The 17,552-nt window shown below is 38.2% G+C and overlaps 2 protein-coding genes across 3 annotated transcripts; both read right to left on the bottom strand.

Moving 5' to 3' along the window:
• Window positions 1-2,998: 2,998 nt before the first annotated feature.
• Window positions 2,999-4,883, bottom strand: LOC111010568 (protochlorophyllide reductase, chloroplastic). The gene is made up of 5 exons (XM_022284026.2): window positions 4,724-4,883; window positions 4,520-4,618; window positions 3,857-4,388; window positions 3,419-3,777; window positions 2,999-3,324 (listed from the first exon to the last, which is right to left on the bottom strand). Exons 1-5 carry the CDS (start codon window positions 4,775-4,777, stop codon window positions 3,169-3,171), a joined length of 1,200 nt encoding a protein of 399 aa, XP_022139718.1. The 5' UTR covers window positions 4,778-4,883; the 3' UTR covers window positions 2,999-3,168.
• Window positions 4,884-6,322: 1,439 nt separating this feature from the next.
• Window positions 6,323-15,907, bottom strand: LOC111010383 (Transducin/WD40 repeat-like superfamily protein). Of its 2 annotated transcripts, XM_022283768.2 has the most exons (8): window positions 14,844-15,906; window positions 13,654-14,747; window positions 9,352-9,442; window positions 8,917-9,074; window positions 8,778-8,829; window positions 8,541-8,623; window positions 8,258-8,351; window positions 6,323-7,507 (listed from the first exon to the last, which is right to left on the bottom strand). In XM_022283768.2, exons 1-8 carry the CDS (start codon window positions 15,325-15,327, stop codon window positions 6,906-6,908), a joined length of 2,658 nt encoding a protein of 885 aa, XP_022139460.1. In that variant the 5' UTR covers window positions 15,328-15,906; the 3' UTR covers window positions 6,323-6,905. The 2 variants fall into 2 exon arrangements, with proteins under 2 accessions (XP_022139460.1, XP_022139459.1); XM_022283767.2 differs by having other exon boundaries at window positions 13,654-15,907.
• Window positions 15,908-17,552: the final 1,645 nt, after the last annotated feature.

The raw sequence follows: 17,552 nt of genomic DNA on the forward strand, positions 1-17,552 counted from the left end.
GTTATGGTAAATTTTAATCTCTTATAGATACTAAACACTCTTCCTCGGTAGGTTAACTTTTTTTTTTCCTATCAAATTCTTGATTAAATATATGAAAGTGTTGGGAGAATTAAAAATACTATTGAAACTAACCTTTTCTAATGTTAAATATTTACCCTCATTCTTATACTAATTGACTCAAATTAAATACTAATTTATATCGTCAATCTTTTTAATATTGTAATTGGAGATGGGGCTTTCAAGCTTGGAATTTGGGTAAAAGATGGCATAACTGCCACTGGTTAAACATTTCAAAGCCTGTTGAAATGTAAGGTTGGGCTAGGGTGTGCAAATATTACTCTTTTTTGAGCAGGCAGTTCACAACTGAAGCGAAGAAAAGACTGGATCAAGAAAAAGGGTGCTACGACTACGAGTAGTCTACCCCACGTACCTAACCTTTGTCAATTGTTTTTGTGGTTGCAGACAGGGTGAGTAAATATGCTCATTTTCTTCCCTCGAAACATCCTTTTTCTGCAAAGATAGTAGCAGATGTATTCGTAAAAGTGGTGCTTTGTCAACTGTTTCAGTGTTCTTGAGCCATTTTTGGAGTGAATTGTTTCGTTTGCATGAAACCCTGTTGCGCAAAAGTACTTATCATCCTCAAACGGAAGTTGTTAATCGGTTTTTAGAGACCTATTTATGATGTTTTTGTCATGAAAAACCAACACAGTGACAGCATTAGTTATCTTGGGTAGAATATTGGTACAATACTACATTCAATTCTTGTACCGGTACTACTCCATTTTTTAGGTTTTGTATGGTCGGGCTCACTCCCTCCTTTAGTCCATTATGGTCAAAGTATGATAGGAATCACCCTTAGGGTAATAAAGAGATATTATTAGAGTATCGAGGGTACTTTAGTAATTAGATAGGAGAGTGGTTAGGGAGTGTTGTTATAAATAGAAGGGAGGTGCAAGGATGAAGGTATCCAATGGACTGAGTATGGTTTAGGCTCGAGTAAGAATACTCAAGAGAGGAGGGAGGGTCCAAGTACCTCAAATTACTTGGTAGTTCTAGTATTTCTTGTTTGGGTTCTAACAAAGTACTACTGCAAATTCCTGCAATCAAGCACTACTTGATCTGCCCATTTGGAGCGTGCCCAATCCAAATGAAGAAAGTGGCTGACTGTCATCGTCGAGATATTGAGCTGGTCATGGGAGATATGGTTTATTTAAAACTACGCCCATATCGTTTGGCATCCTTGGCCAAGCGGCGCAATGAGAAGTTGGCTGCTAAATATTTTGGGCCTTTCCAGTTTTACAACGCATTGGTTCGATTGCATGTAAATTGTATCTTCCTTCTTCGGCCCAAATTCATCCAGTTTTTTCATGTATCTCAGTTGGTACTGGTATGTTCGTCAACCTCTTTCATCTCATTTCAGCACCTAATTTGGAGTGGCAGGTTCATCCGGCAGCTGTCTTAGGCATTCGACAGGTTTGTGGGAGGATTTACTAGCTGGTGACAACTCTTGGGAGGATTTCCTCATTTCCACCTTGGGGACGAGGTGTCTTTTGGGGAAGTTCCAACTTCCTTAGGTAGTTTTATGGTTTTTGTGGGTGTTTCTCTATGATGTTGCTTTTGGTACAGAGGGGATTATCAGGTATATTTTGGTGTGCTTTCTTAAAGAAGTGTGGAGAGTTACTCGAATAGGTCATCCTTTAGTTGATTTGCCTTGTGTCGTTAAAGTAGTCCTTGATGAGGAATCCTATCGGTTTCAGCTGTCATTCTCAATTTTTTAACTTTTCTCTTTCTATCAAATTCTTAATTAAATTTATGAAAGTAGTGGGACAATTAAAAGGGAAAATTGGATTGAATAGTCTTTTTCAAAGGTTAACTATAAAATGTATCACAAGCTCCAAATTTTATGTTTTTTAACAATTTGCTTACGTCAAGTGAAATTACAAGTTATCCCTTGTCTCATTTTCTCTGCTCTTTCCTCTTCCTCTCAACTTTCTCTCCCTCTTATTCATTCTTACATTCCTCTGTAGATCCTTTTCTCTCTCTATGATTTGAGATATCTCTTTCTTCCATTTTTTTCTACACAACATCCCATTCGATTTTTTGTTTGATTTGGAAGGCATTCACTTTTCTCTCTCCTCTCTCTTCCTTATTTTTCATTCATCTCCTCTCAATCTTGTTTGACTCCATTGTTGGAGCTTAAAATTCAAAAAACAAAATAAAAAATACACAGCACACAAAAGAACGGGTCACACCTAAAAGAGAAGTAAAAACTCAACAAAGAACCAAGAACAAAGAGTTCACACAAACCCCCTCCCCCCACATAAAAAAAAAATAAAAATAGAACACACAAAAAAAGGCTGTCGCTCCTCTCGCTCTCGCTCTCAACGCATGTCTCTCATCGAAAAAAAATCATAAATGAAGCTTGTTGCTTGTTTTTTCAGAGAAGGTGAAGAAAAAGAGTGGGATTGTAACGATACGAGAGAGGAAGGAGGAGAAAGTAATAAATTGGAAAAAAAAATGAAGGGAGTAAATACGTATTTTCACACCAAATTGATATCAGAAAATGTTTACAGAGAGGGAGCACATTTCTGGGCCTTTGAAAAAGGCTATTTAGCCGGATTGTCCCAATTAAAAATACTATTGAAACTAATGTTTTCTAACGTTAAATATTTACCCTCGTTCTTATAATATTAATTGACTCAAATAAATACTAATTGATATGTTCAATCTTTTTAATATTGTAATTGGAGATGGGGCTTTCAAGCTTGGAATTTGGGTAAACTGCCACTGATTAAACATTTCAAGGCTTGTTGAAATGTAAGGTTAGGCTACGGTGTGCGAACATCACTCCTTTTTGAGTAGGCAATTCACAACTGAAGCGAAGAAAAGACTGGATCAAGAAAAGGGGTGCTACGACTATGAGGCTACGAGCCATCTACCCCTCGTACCTAACTTGCTCGTGTGGTTCGTGGTTCGTGGTTCAAGCAGGACCGTACAGTTTTGGTAGAGGATGATGCCTTTTATTAAGGACTAAACTCAAGTCAACCAACTACTTTTACATCAGAAAACTTGTTTACAAAACAACACCACAGTTACGAATTCCCGCGCTCAGTGATCTTTAGTTTTAGCAACCAAAGACCATCACAGAAACTTCAGTCATTCTGATTTTTAAGCCAAACCAACAAGTTTCTCACTCAAATCCCAAACTTTGCGAGCCTTCTCTGCATCACTTGCTTCTTGAGACAACTGGTTCTCGAATGAAGCCGAGTTCTTGTTCCAGCTCCAGTACACACCTGATTTTGTCAAGCTCGGTTCGCTCACAACCTGCATTACGAGCAAACGATCAGATTCTTGAACTGATACAATTGGACATTCGAGATAGTTTTTCGTTGCCTATGGTGAGGTTAAGTTTAGTTACCTGAGCTAGTCTTTTTCCTGATTCTTCTTCTGAGACATAGCCCTTGGTGATGTACTTTTGGAAGGGAGGGAAGAGTATTCTGAACAAGGGAATGTGCTCTCTGAACAAGCCAGTCGTAGCAATGCATCCCGGGTAGAGGGAAGCAAATGTGATGCCAGTTTCCTCGTGGTACCGCCTGTGGAACTCTTGCATAGTGAGCATGTTGCACACTTTGCTGTCCTTGTATGCCTTGGCACCATCGAAATCACCACCGTCGATCATGGAAGAGCTGTTTAGGCCATTCAATCCTCCAGCAAGTCCCCTGAGGTCTCCAAGGTTGGCCTTAGGAGGTACATTTCCAGCCAAGGTATTTGTGTTTCCTGATCATGAAATCAAAGTTCAGCACTCCCAAAAAGGCAAAATATCAGATTCAGAGCAACCCCGAATAATAGAACCTACCCGTAATCGATCCAACAATGATGAGTCGTTTCGAGGGGTAATCAGATTTGTTCAAATCCTCAAGCAATAAACGGGAGAGGAGGAAGTGGCCAAGATGGTTAGTCCCAACACTAAGCTCAAATCCTTCAGCGGTGAAGGTAGGCTCTTTAGCAGTTGGGAGGTAAACTGCAGCATTGCACACCAGCACATCAAGCGGCCTGCCTGACTGCCGGAAGTTGTCAACGAATTGTCGGACGCTGTCGAGCGAGGCGAGGTCCAAATGCATAACGGTGTAGTTTTCCTTACTCATGCCAGCAGACTTTGCAGCTCTCTCAGCCTTGAGAAAGTCTCTGCAAGCCATAATAACATGCCATTTTCCTGTCTCAGCCAGAGCCTTGGCTGTGGCCAGACCCAACCCAGAAGAGGCTCCAGTAATCACAACACTGCCCTTTCTGAGAGTTTTCTTCCCATCAGGGGCAGCCTTGTTAACTGCTGGAGTTGTGGTAGCAGCTGTTTGAGCCCTGATGGCACCAACCTGTTGGTTGAATTCTCTCTGGCGTTTCACCAAACACATAACATTCATTACAATCCACCAACATCCAAATCTCAGCCATACCAACAAAATTCTCACGGAATTTCAAAAGAAAACAGATAAATAACACACAAAAAATAAACACCCACTACCTTACACCTCAATGCAGAAGAACTGAATTCAGATTTGATATGGTCTGAAAATGAAATCCCAAACAAACTTGAATCCTTCAAGCATGCACCAGACTTTCCCTGGAAAAACCCATATGCATGTATGTCAGACCAAAATGAACACAACCCAGATTCAAGAAAACATCACCATTTGTATTTGGGTGAGTAACAGTAACAGAGACAGACCTCTTTGGGAAGAGTGAGAGCAGGGGAAACCAGAGAAGCAGCCTGGAGAGCCATTAAAACCCAAATCAAAGAGCTGAAATTTGAGATTTTGAAAGGTGAATTGGGTTAAGCATTGGGTAGAGAATATCTAGAGAGTGGTTTATATAGGGGAAAAGATCAGAAGCCATTGCCTACAAAAAGGAGTCACGGCTTCAAGATATCAAAAATCAAAGAGGGGATAAGATAATTGGTGAAACGTGGGCTTCTGCCAAATCAATTCCTACCCACCAATCAGAATTAGAGAACTGGATTTCCTCAGATATATATATTTTTATTTTCTTTTGAAAGAAAAAGGAAATTACGGGATGATGCTAAAAATCGCCAGAACTGAAAGGGATGGGGAATGGGTGGGAGATTTTCATTCTTTTTCCTTTTTTTTTTCACTATCATCATTCATCACTATGGTGTAGTGAATTTTCTAAGGATGATTTTCTTTTTTGCTTTGGTTTATTGAAATTTTCACTTTTGTTTCTTTAGAAAAATATTTTTGGACTGTCTGTGAAATGGTAAAAATAAAAATGGTAGATTTCTAGAACTCCCACTTTTTAATTTTTAAAATTAAGTAATATTTAGGTTTTTCTATTTATTACTATTGAAAATAGAATAGCTAAAAGAGATAGAAAATGTATCATTTAAAAAAATAAATGAGCTATCAATATTTAATGGTGGTGAGTAAGAAGATAAGCACTTAAATATTATTCTTAAAATTTTGTTATGGGTAAAATTATCGTACTAGTTTAACTTCAAGTGAGACCAAGGAGGCGAAATAGATTGAGCCATCTGAACCACCCGATTAAATCTGATCCGATCGAGTTTGATTTAACCAGTCCACCCAAATCAATCTGAAATCCTCTACTACTCTCAACTCAACCCTTTATTTGTAAGCACTTGAAGTGGGAGCTCGAATCTAAATCCACACCTTATTCAATTTAGTTTCCCTCTTTTAAAAAAAAAATTGAATGTAATAAAAAACTTTCAAAATTTTAAATTAATTGGACCTTTATGGGTTTAAGTGTAAATTTAGAATTGATTAGGTGATAGTATTTAAGTGTTCGAGTTAAAATATGTGATGAGGAAAAAATGACATGCACATGTTATTTTCCTGATACATTTTCTACACATAATTATCTTTTTTTTTTTTGCACAAAATTAGACATAATGGATCCAATGACAATCTTCATCTTCCATCATCTTGCTTTTTGCTTTTTAGATTTTAGCTTAATCATGTATTTCTTTACTTAATTATCTACTTTTTAAAAATATTTTAAAAATCTAAACTAATTTGAAAAGTCAATTAAGAAACATTAATTTAAACTCACAATATTTTAATCAGAGATAAGTGTCTTAACTGATTGAATTATGCTCAAATTGACCTAGAAGCAAATTGTTAAGAGGTATGCATAAACGTATTGACTGCCAGGATAAATCCTCGACATTTCTGGATTTGGAAAAGTGCAGATTTTCCAAAAAAGGAATCTTATGATTCACCGTCCTTGTAAAACTTTTATCTTCTTTCATATAAATATAGAACATCTAAGTTTCACTATTGACATTACCAGATTCAGACAAAACATAGCTGGAAAGTTCAATTCAATTTACCAGACTACCCTTGGCCTTGTGTATTTTTGTTAAGAGAAAATAATCCTCAAAACCAATCCAAACAACATTCCTGATAAAAAAAAAAATCCTCTTTTTTTTTCTTTTTTCCTTCTCCTTTTCAATTCAATAAGGCTTTTGCAGTGCTCAAAACTCTACAATTCCCGATTACAGAAATCACATCATCTGTTGCTAAATTCATAGTGTAAATTTTCTTTTCTTTTCTTTCTTCTTTTTCTTTTTCTTCCCCTTTTTCAGTTTTTCTCTTCACAAATCTATACTCTTTCCCGCCACTCCACTCGACTGGCTCTCGATCTCTGCTCCGCCCGAGGAGCGTGAGCACAGGGTAACTAGACACTTAATTCTGCTAACATTACAAATGTCACCCCATCATCTCTCTGTCTCTGTACATATTTTCCAATCAGTGGGGAGGGGCATGAATGGCAATGGCAATGGCAATGGTAATGGCATTGGAGTAGTTTTCTACTCCCTTCCCATTTGGGTTTTGGTTCTAAGAGGCTTCCAGTTTCATTTTCACAACCTCTCTTTAAATCTTAACTGGCAATCCAAAATTCTGGAAAGTCCTGATCTCGCCTCGGAGCCCGGCAGTTACGATCACCATACCCCATGCCGAAGAGCCTTGAAACATTCCGCTGGCAATGTCCACACTGGAATGAGGGCTACGGTTGTTCCGAGGATTCAGAACAAGCTTTTCCTCCGGCCATGTTGCTGAGATTCTGTCAAAGAAGTAGCTGTTGGTTGCACTCGAAAGAGTTCCGTGAAGAGGGCTGTTCGTGCAACCAGATGCCGATAGGGAATCCTCACTGCCGTTTGCTGCCTCCACGGGTGTAGGGGGATGGTTAGCAGAGTAGACTTCGTCGAGGTGATTTTCGATCGCATTGTTGTCTCCGCAATAATCGTCATGAAGTCCCCAAGAATCGCCCATACCGGGCCACGGTATGGCCACGGAGACATCTTGACAGTGGAAATGCTCGTACGATCGAACGACTGTCACACCCTTGCTCCTACTAGGCCGAGCATCAGCTTCATGCTTCCATATGCACACATGAGAATCCTCGCTGGCCGATATCACGTACCTGCCATTCGCCGAAAGGCAGGCCGAGATTTGGCTGTTCGTATTTCGGAACCCTGTTACAAACTTAACAATCTTAAATAATAGACATAACAACCACTGATGTAGAAATAATCATTCTTTGATCCAAGCCAGTGAGATATGCAAATTTATAAGCAGCATAGAAACTGAACTTTGAAGACGATCACAATCAAATCCCATTAAAATGCAGTAAATACAATCCAATACCATCAATTGTTAGAGATGAACCTATGAACTTTGGAGGTCAATTTAACTGGTTTTCTTAAAACGTTTGGAGTAGAGACATTGCAGCAATGAACTGATGCACAGAAAAGGGAGTTCTAGAGCTTCATAAAAGAATTGTGAAAATAGAATCCGAAAGCAAGGAATAAAGGCAAAGGAACCGAACTCAAATGATCACAAAAAGCATGGCCAGAAGAATAATGTAGTGGGAAACAAATATTTGTAGGATCATCCATCTCTAAAACTTCATTTAAGCATGCCGGTAAAAAATAGGATGACCAAGATTGTGGAGCCATGTGCCGATATTGTGCAGAGTCACATTTTACATGGCGACAAGTCGACTGAACTTGTGAAAATTAAACAAGGACCAAATTCTCAGAGTGTTGGCGATTTCGCTTCAATCTCCACGGTTCAAGGAGCTTACCACAAAACTAGTCCCAGTCATAGTAATGGTTTTTAAAAAATTAAAATTAAAATTAAAAAAATTTAAAAAAAAATATTCTACAGTTGCTAGAACTCTGAAAAGTAATCCTTGAAAACATCTTAATGAACTTAAACCATACCTTTGAACCTCTGTACCAGATCAACACCATCGACCACTCGGATGCGTGAATCTGCAGAGGTAATGAGCACTTCTGAAGAACTTCCTGGAGCAAACTGTAAATTGGAAATGATCAGAAACTGGAAGAAAAGTTGGGAATCATAGCAATGTTTTAGTTTTTCTTTTTTTGTGTGCATGCTTCAGCCGAGTGGACAGGGCCGAAGGGGTAGTAACAACATATTTCAGTCCATGCTAGTAGGAAAAATATGGGAAGAAAACAACACTAAAATAACCCATCAAATTACCTGGAACCCAGTGATTTTCTTATGACTGGACTTTTTCTTCTTGTTCTGCAGATTTATCTCACTTTTTTGCTGCATCTTGTTCTCTGGAAAAAAATTGGAAAAATAGAATCATCATTCAGTCAATGACCAAATGCACAGAAGAACTCAGTCTGTCGATTTTAAATATCATTCACACGTATATACTTTTGGGAAATTAGGAGAGGAAGGAATAATTGAGTTGACAGAATATAAATATACCAGAGGTACTGTACAATCGGCAGCTTCCCTTGTAAGAACCAACCAATGCACCCTTTAAAGTGGGAAAAAAGAATCTTTTTGAGCAATAAATAGAACTATAGGTTATACAGAAACAAGGCAAAGTTACCAACTATTCAACCTTGCCATCGGGCGTATAGCAAGCGGCGGTCACCATCTCGTGCAAGTCACTCCAATCAACAACCTGACGATCTGGGATACTCCATATACGAACTTTAGCATCTAACGATCCACTAATGAAGTATCTATCATCAATAGGATTAAACTGGATGCAAGTTACTGTGGCAAGGTACATGCGAGAAACAAACTTGCTATTAGCTACAAGTCAGTTCATCAAGAGACCATAGAAAATTTAAAAATATTCCTTGGGCATTTTAGATGGCCAAAGTCTTCCTGAGTTGGGTTGTAATTGTTTTCTGATTGATAAATCGAGCTTAAAAAGAAAAAATAAAAGCTTTCATTGGGTCGTCACTTAATAGAATTAGAGGGCACATGGTTTTAAACAGAAAGATGGGGGGAAAAAACAAAGCAAAAGAAATACATGTAGGGAACTTACCAAAATCACTGTGCGAAAAGATATGCAAACAGGATTTGCTTGACAACTGCCAGAGCCGCACAGTTTTGTCCATTGAAGATGAGAGCAAATGCTGAAAAATTAAAAGCCAAGATTTTATACTACAATATTAGGACTTAGGAAAGAGTCTGGAAAATAATTCAATGGCATATTCAGTTTATAATGTCCAAGAAAATTTTAAATATAGCAAGCACTGAGAAACCTTCCAGACCTGTGAAGATTAAAATGAGCCCAATTCAAACAATAACGCTCCCGTTTGTATTGGGAATTACAATTGGTATATCTATATCTACACAAAAGTACTTCAACCAGAATACAAGTTTTCAAGTTCTAAATTTCCAATCAGTGAAAGGGAAGACTAAAAGAAGAGATGATAAATAGAAGACGAAACTTTCATTCAGCCAAAAATAACATTATACAACATCCAAATTTCCATATAATTAGGTAACACCACAAGTGGGAAATCCTCTCCTTATCAGTTATCACAGCCATTTCCATTGTCCTGTTAAATCCTAAATATACTTTCTTAGACTTTCAGGCTTCTATTAGCACCTTCTGATTCAACCAATCTCAGGCTCCAAACTTCCAATAGTAGACATCTGGCCTTATTGATGCCTGATGGTTCATAGATGAAAATGAAATGGATCTGGAACAATGACTTTTAAAGATAGAAATGCAATAGTCCTTAGGGGCCAGGAAAAAAAAAAGGCCTGTTTCTATTGAAGCGTACAATATGAAAATAGATTTATATATGAAAATTGAAAAATATAGCGTTATGAAGAATGAGATAATGAAAAAAATATATATGAGGGCTTTTTTTCAAAGAGATTGAATAAATATAAAGGGAACCAGAAGCTATTTTCTTCCCATATAAACAAAAATTCAAAAAAAAAGTTTCAAAATTACAGGTGTGCCACAGCACGCGCCATCCAAAGGATGCCTTGCCTCTCCTTCCTTGCGCCCCAGGCCTAGATGCGACTACACGTGCATTTCAAAACTCTGCACTGGAAGATGCTGCCTCAAACCATCTACAGTTACCACACTTGGGAAAAAAATATTCTCATCCAAAGTAAACCTAAATAGGCATCCGAATGAACATATATATACAAATGTATTACGACAAACTATAACTACAGTTGTGTTTCAAAATAGACACGCACGCGCCGTCCAAAGGATGCCTTGCCTCTCCTTCCTTGCGCCCCAGGCCTAGATGCGACTACACGTGCATTTCAAAACTCTGCACTGGAAGATGCTGCCTCAAACCATCTACAGTTACCACACTTGGGAAAACAATATTCTCATCCAAAGTAAACCTAAATAGGCATCCGAATGAACATATATATACACATGTACTACGACAAACTATAACTACAGTTGTGTTTCAAAATAGACATTCGGCTTATCTTCCACATGCTCCAAGAGCATGGCAATGGAAAGATGCTTCACTAATCATCTACTCAAAATTATGCTGTAGCAAAAATTTCAATATAGGCAGGTAAGGAAAAGTTAAAGAAATGAGCCTAGGCCAGTTTGTTGCACCTCAACGGTTAAAAGTGATTATTTTCAGAAATAGGCACTCTGGAATTCTTTCCTTAGAATTAGAGAGAAACAGAGAGGCACAACCAAAGATGGCAAGGCACTCTCCTTGAGGTTGCCTCGCATCATGTGAAGCAAGGAGCCTCTTGGGCACTCCAGCACAAAGCACACACATTTCTATACTATTGATTCTACCCTCTTCAAAACTAAAGGAGACCACCAAAAAAGGTCTCCAATTAGTTCAAATAATGGGGAAAAAAAAAAGTAAATTTCTCAAGACATAATACATTATGTAGCAATCAACTTTAACCTCATTCTTAGACGACTTTTGTCTCTCTTTTAAAGTTTTAATAAGCATTTTTAGGCTACTTCTCAATTCCTACAATTCTGTTTAAGCCAAGGAACACACACCATGACTATATTCAACCCACAGAATTTGTTTTCCCTTTGAAATTGTGGCCTATAAATAATTGCATGACGCACATCTGAATACAGGATGGAGGACACCGATTGAAAAGGTGGAAACTGGTCTACAAAATAAGGTTTTGATCTTCTCCACTTCTATTGTAAACAAAAATCATCTGGGAAGAAGTGTCAAATTCAGGATCTCCATCTCGACTTAATCAGACTTGTTGACTTTGGCAAGGGCCTCCTAGCATTATGGCTTCATCTATCCCAATTCCAAACTTCATGACCATTTATCAGATGGTTATTAGTAATTCTATAGAGTCTAGGAAAGTTAACATACAAAGGCATTGTCATCAAGCTACTGACCTTCACTCAAATAATGTATTGGCCAAAAGAAGAACCAACACATAGCAATTTAGTGCCATGGGCATCTAGAATTACCATGGGAGGAAAAATCCATGAACCAAACAAAAGCATCCTCCCCAAACTAGCTGGAAGTGATTTTGCAACATAGAGATCTGTATCTCTCAAAATACCCGAAGCCATTTAGATAAAGACTACATTCTTACATCTGGGATTTTCTACACTAAGGGCTAAGCCTCTTGAGGATAGAGGTCTGCAAAACATTTTTGAGTTCATTAAAAGACTCTCCTCATCTGCACCAAGAACATTGCACAAGAAATCCCTTAAATCATTTTCAATAACTTCTTACAATATTCCACTACATTCCACTACATTAGACACTTCTACTCTACTAGAGGACATACAGAAGTGGAGATAAGACATCCTTCCTAAAGCCAATGAGCTTTGCGAAAGAAGCTCCAACTGGCGTATGTCAAAAAGAGAGTATAACTATAATTACATAAGTTTTTAGAAAGAGCTCACCAAATAAAAGCTAGCAATCTAATGCTATCAACATGATAAAAGCGCTCTTATTTTATATATATATATATATATATATATATAAAATTTCCTAAACAAACCACATATATATATATAAAGGCGCTCTTATTTTTTTCCAATCAACATTCCTAATGTAGAGCCTCCTGAGCAATACCACATTTTATTAGCTTTCCGTATAAAAGGATGGCCAAACATAAGTTTCTATAAATTGTAGAGAAGGGGTGAAAGTAAAAAAAAAAAAAAAAAAAAAAAAAGGAAAACTACTTTTCATATTAGCTTCCAAGCAGCCGCAATGTTTCTGAGTTCAAGAAACATATTACTCTTCCATAAAGTCAAGTAAATATGAGAAAGTAGAAAAAAATAAATGTGAAAAGGTTGTCAAATTTCCATCTAGTGAATATTGTCCCCTTTTACACATGAGAAAAGTTGAAGTATTAAACAATATTAGCTACTACTACAAATAAAGCAGCATAGTTAAAAATGCCAATCCCTTATTTACCATGTTGTCATTTTCAATATCTTTCTTAGATCCAACAAACTCACCGGCTTATCCACATCCTTTGTACATTGACACAATTGGTTGTCACATCTAGTTATAATCATTCATATAATATACGAATCCCAGAAGCTCAAGTTGTTAGGTTAACGGTAATTTATTAATTCAAATTAATTCCCAATCTCCCTCTTCCAAACGAGCTCTGGCTTCAAAATTGACCAACAGGGCCCAATATGGAAACTGTAAATTTAAAAAATGAGGATGAATGACGCAAATATTTGAAGTAAGAATCTCATCTATTGAGATACCATATTGAGAATACCATTCCACCATTCTGGGCACTGATACTAAGTAAATGCCCCAGCCCAGAGGCTTCAGTTATCACCTGGAGTAGTCAAAATAAGTACTAAATCTAAGTTGACTTCCTTCTCTAATAAATATAGCGTTTAAACCTTAAATATAATTTAATATCCACAAGAATCAGCATGTCCACATAATATCATAAATTATTTACTTTCAAGTTTCACATATTTAGCTCTAAATATTGGAAGTGGAAGTCACTTTCAGAAGTTATAACCTGGTGAGATCTCTATATATCATTTTTCAGATATGAACAGATGAAATCATTCCCTCACATCCTACTTCATTTTAACGAGTTTCTACAACAATAGTACTGCGTAAAAGTTTTCCTATTAAATAGCTGGTTGATGATAAACAGCATGACAAGGAATCTCCAATATTTTACAATGCAGAATTATATAAGCTACTGCCTTCTACTTCATATTTTTCTGTCAATATGTCCAGAAAATATTTCATATTGTGGATCTAAGAAATCACTAATTTGAAGATGAGTACCAAAAGAGGGGCACATATAGCATCCAAAATATCGATACCACCAGAATACAAAAAATGCATCAACAGAAATTCAAGTACAAACTAACCTGTGATTTGGACCAAGAAAGGTCAAGCACATCATTAAGATGCCCCTGGAATGAACAGATTGGTTTTTCTGAAAGCCCAAATACAGTCTCCGGCACCATGATATGTTCCAAGCTGACTGATTTCCGGCTTAGAGAAGATCTCCCTCTTCTCTTCTTCTCATGATGGCTATCCACATTTGGAGATAATGAAGTGGGCTCTGGCGACTCATTAGCTGCAAATAAGAAACTCAAATTCCCTTCTTCTGGTTTCTCCATCAGTAGATCCCCCTTTCTCTCCGACTCAACTACCTGCCAAACGTGAATTACACGATCCTCTCCAGCGCTTGCAAGGTACTTTCCATCCAAACTAAACTTAATTGTCCATATTGACCCACTGTGGGCCTGTATCTCTTGGCTCTTGTAGAGTGCAGAAAATTCTTTAGTTGATTTTCCATACTGCCTAACTCTTACTCTCTCTGGTCCATGAAAGGAAACATCTTGGCTATCATCTGTTGCAGAGCTTGACCTCCGTCCACCCTTCTCAGATGAAGTATCCCTCTCATCACTGCTCCGTCTCTCCTTTTGGCCCTTCACCGTGCTCTTTATACTCTTAAACCAACCTCCTTTCTTTTTCATTTTCGAACTGCTACCGATAACCCCATTCACATTTAAATTGATGTTCTCGTTGCAACCGTCCTCCACATTCTGCCGCCGCATCAGTTCTTGAACAATGGGTGAATGCCCAACACACATCTCAAACTCCTCCATGGTCAACTGCCTCCCAGTGCCCACTTCCTTGAGCTTGTTCCACATACCATCTGCACTAATCTCGTTCACAACGAACTCTTTCCCATTGTCAAGATCTTTGATAGTGCAGGCTTTCTCATTGACCTTGCCACTAGTAGAACATGCCGAGTCCTCTCTAAGCACTCGTCTACTGTCGGCATTCTGATACATTGACGATGGATTAGGATCAGAATTGGCATTCAAAACCAAGGAATCGCTTCGAATCTCATCCGCAAATCTACAGTTTTTCCCAGAAGGCGGCTTATGCTGTGAAACAGTATAAGCAACCGATGGAGCGCCCTCGCTCTTGCAGCTTCGCGACTTAACAACTACATGATTACGGTTATTTTCAAATGAAGTGGAGGTCTCATTGACCGAATGAAATGAAAGAATTGAAGGAGAATTAATGGACGACGAATAATTACACTGATTATCACCAATATCACTGCCGGAAGCCTGTGAAGAGCTCTTGTTCCTGCTGCAATCTGCCGAACCATCCGATTTCGAGCGGATGATGGCAGGGGGCGGCGGCGGCTGTTGTTGACGACTCAAGTAGTCCGACGACGCCGATCGACCGAAATCCCCGACACCCTTTTCCGTGTGATCCAATTGCGACGCCGTATTAGCCCGGGAGAGAGATGGGTCGCCGCTGAGACCCATTTCTCGGAGAAGACGACTCCGTCGCTCCAACACAGAGGCCGGCTCCGAGATCCAAATATCATAGTTGGAAACGGCCATTGGGAATTTGGGAATCGGAAACGGGTGCTCCGAATCATAATTAGGGGAGTTGGCGTTGGAATCTCTGTCGTCATCGGAATTGGAAGTGGAACAGGAACATGAGGAGGCAATGCGATCAAGGGACTCGTAGAAACACTCTTCTTCGTCGTCTTCGTCCCCGGATTTGCTCATCCTTCAATGGGCATTGCCATCTCAATGGAAAATGCCCCAAAAACGATCGGATCAGAGATGGGGTTCCCCCAAATGCCGCCCCCCCTGAATCCCAAGTTAATGGGTCTTCCCCCAATAAGTTTCAGGACAGAGAGAGCAGTGGGGGAAGAGGGAAAGGGAGAAATTTAAGGGGATCGGACACGGGAAGAGAATGGAACTGAGAAAAAACTTATGGGTTCGTTAGTCAGATCCAACAAAAGAGCGAGAGAAAGAAGAGGGAGTGGGGGAACGAAGCCCTATGCTGGGGTTGTGCAAAAGAGTTGGATTTTGCGCTGTCTGTGTTGGGAACTTTGGAGAACTATAACACACCCAGAAACCAACACGCATACGGAGAGAAAAAGCGAGCGATTTCCAATGGAAAAACAAAACCAAAACCAAAAAGAAAAATGTGGGATTAAGGAATAAAATTCGTCTCTTCTCTTCTCTTCACCAACTGGGTATCACCAAAAAGAAACCATCGGAATTAAAATTATTATTATGCAACAAGAACATGGACGGAACCTCTTTTAACAAGTTTACATTTTTATTTCTTTTCTTTTTTCTCAAAACAGGCAATTAGAATTTTGTCAATTAAAAATAAGAAAAGAGGCATTTAGAATGGAAGAACCCAAGATGTCAATCCCCCAACAGTTTTACTGTACTAAACCAACCAAGGCCAAGGCCACAGTTCTCTTTCATTTCTTCCTAATAAAAACCTTATTTTGTCCGTTGTACAAGCACTAATCAAATACTTGTCAGCATGGCGAGTAAATTAGACACCCATTGCTTTCTTTAAGATCAAAAGTTTGATCTCTTATCGACCAAAAGAAAGAAAACAATTATTAAGATGTTTAATGAGCTCTTTTCTCGTTTAAGTTCAAATCTCCAATCTTTACTAAAACTCATAAATATTTTTACTAATTGTACTATGTTTGTTGGTAGGTTAATAAATATGTTCAACAATAAATTAAAGTTTACAAATTTAGTTCATGAACTTTCAAGTTGCCATCTTAAAAGATAAACGACTAAATTTGTAATCTAACCTTATAAATCTTTTTTTAGTACAACATGTGGGGATAGAATTCGAACTATCAACTTCATAGTTATATACATATACTTTAACCCGCTCGACTATGCTCTGGTAGCAACCACATAAATATATTTCGTGTCTAAACTTTAAAAAGTTTCAATTACGTCTCTAAACTTTGTATTATACTTTTTGGTGGAAAAAAAATGGTAAGTGGGCTTTTGAGAAGCCCAAGAAATGAAGAAGTGGAAAGGGCAGAAATGTAGAAACTATTATGGTGAACTAGTTACTGTACTCCCAACCGTCCTCAAGCTGTCCAGCCCATTACTGGTAACTGAAGTTGACACCCCAAGGCTATAACTACTTTAGGGACCATCTTATCAATGCTTCTCTGAAAACTTTTTTTTTTTTAAATTTTCTCTCTCTCCTCTCTCTAAACTAGCCTTGCTAGATGACTTTTTAAAACCAAACCCATTTACTTTGACCTGTCTCGATCCCGAAACCAATGACTCTCGGTTCGTTTTCGTATTGTTCCATTTAACGTTTGAGTTATCTGTTGACATGTCAATATATCTGGATTTTCAGGGTTGAACATTTGACCTCAAGGGAGATATGTATATGTGTGTTTAACCATTGTGCTCTGCTTGGATTGATTGGATAATAAAGTTTGTAACTTGTTTTGATTTCTATAGTGTCTTTTCTTAAAAATACAAGTTCATAGATATATCCAGAGGGTAGTTCCACGAATTTATTGATTGACTTTTTGAATCATCAAAACATATCAAATTCAAAAAACGCATCTCTCCTCGAACTTTGTGTTGTCCTTTTCACTGTTTATCCAATCTAACAGAATCAGACCTATTTCGAAGTTTTTGATGTTGCTTTCGATCCATCGTTGAACGTAGAAAGAGAGAAAAAGGAAATCCCAAATTCAAAATCGAACTAATGAGAGACCGAACGAGATCGAAAAGGGTGATTTTGAGCCATGGGGTTAGGTGGGGGAGGGGGTAGTAGGGGAATGAGAGTACGAGTACAAAAATAAATAAAAGGCTAAGGGAGAGAACAGGTAGAGTGGGGATAGTAACAATGTTGTCCATACATAGAAACAAAAGTCAAAAGCATTCATTTTGATTGGGTGATTTTTCCAACCCCATCAGATATTTGTTTGTACCATTCAAAA

The sequence above is a fragment of the Momordica charantia genome (genome assembly GCF_013281855.1).
Source record: "Momordica charantia cultivar OHB3-1 chromosome 11 unlocalized genomic scaffold, Mcharantia_2.0 BLBB01000011.1, whole genome shotgun sequence".
NCBI lineage: Eukaryota > Viridiplantae > Streptophyta > Magnoliopsida > Cucurbitales > Cucurbitaceae > Momordica > Momordica charantia.

Bases quoted from the DNA above. Each gene is read 5' to 3' on its own strand.
- LOC111010568 (XM_022284026.2), bottom strand. From the start codon at position 4,777: ATGGCTCTCCAGGCTGCTTCTCTGGTTTCCCCTGCTCTCACTCTTCCC. The intron at 4,619-4,723 runs GTCTGTCTCTGT...GGGTTTTTCCAG, and splicing joins CTCTCACTCTTCCCAAAGAG to GGAAAGTCTGGTGCATGCTT. The intron at 3,325-3,418 runs GTAACTAAACTT...CTCGTAATGCAG, and splicing joins CAGGAAAAAGACTAGCTCAG to GTTGTGAGCGAACCGAGCTT.
- LOC111010383 (XM_022283767.2), bottom strand. From the start codon at position 15,327: ATGAGCAAATCCGGGGACGAAGACGACGAAGAAGAGTGTTTCTACGAG. The intron at 8,624-8,777 runs GTATATTTATAT...ATTTTTTTCCAG, and splicing joins CCGATTGTACAGTACCTCTG to AGAACAAGATGCAGCAAAAA. The intron at 8,352-8,540 runs GTAATTTGATGG...TCCAATTTACAG, and splicing joins AGAAAATCACTGGGTTCCAG to TTTGCTCCAGGAAGTTCTTC.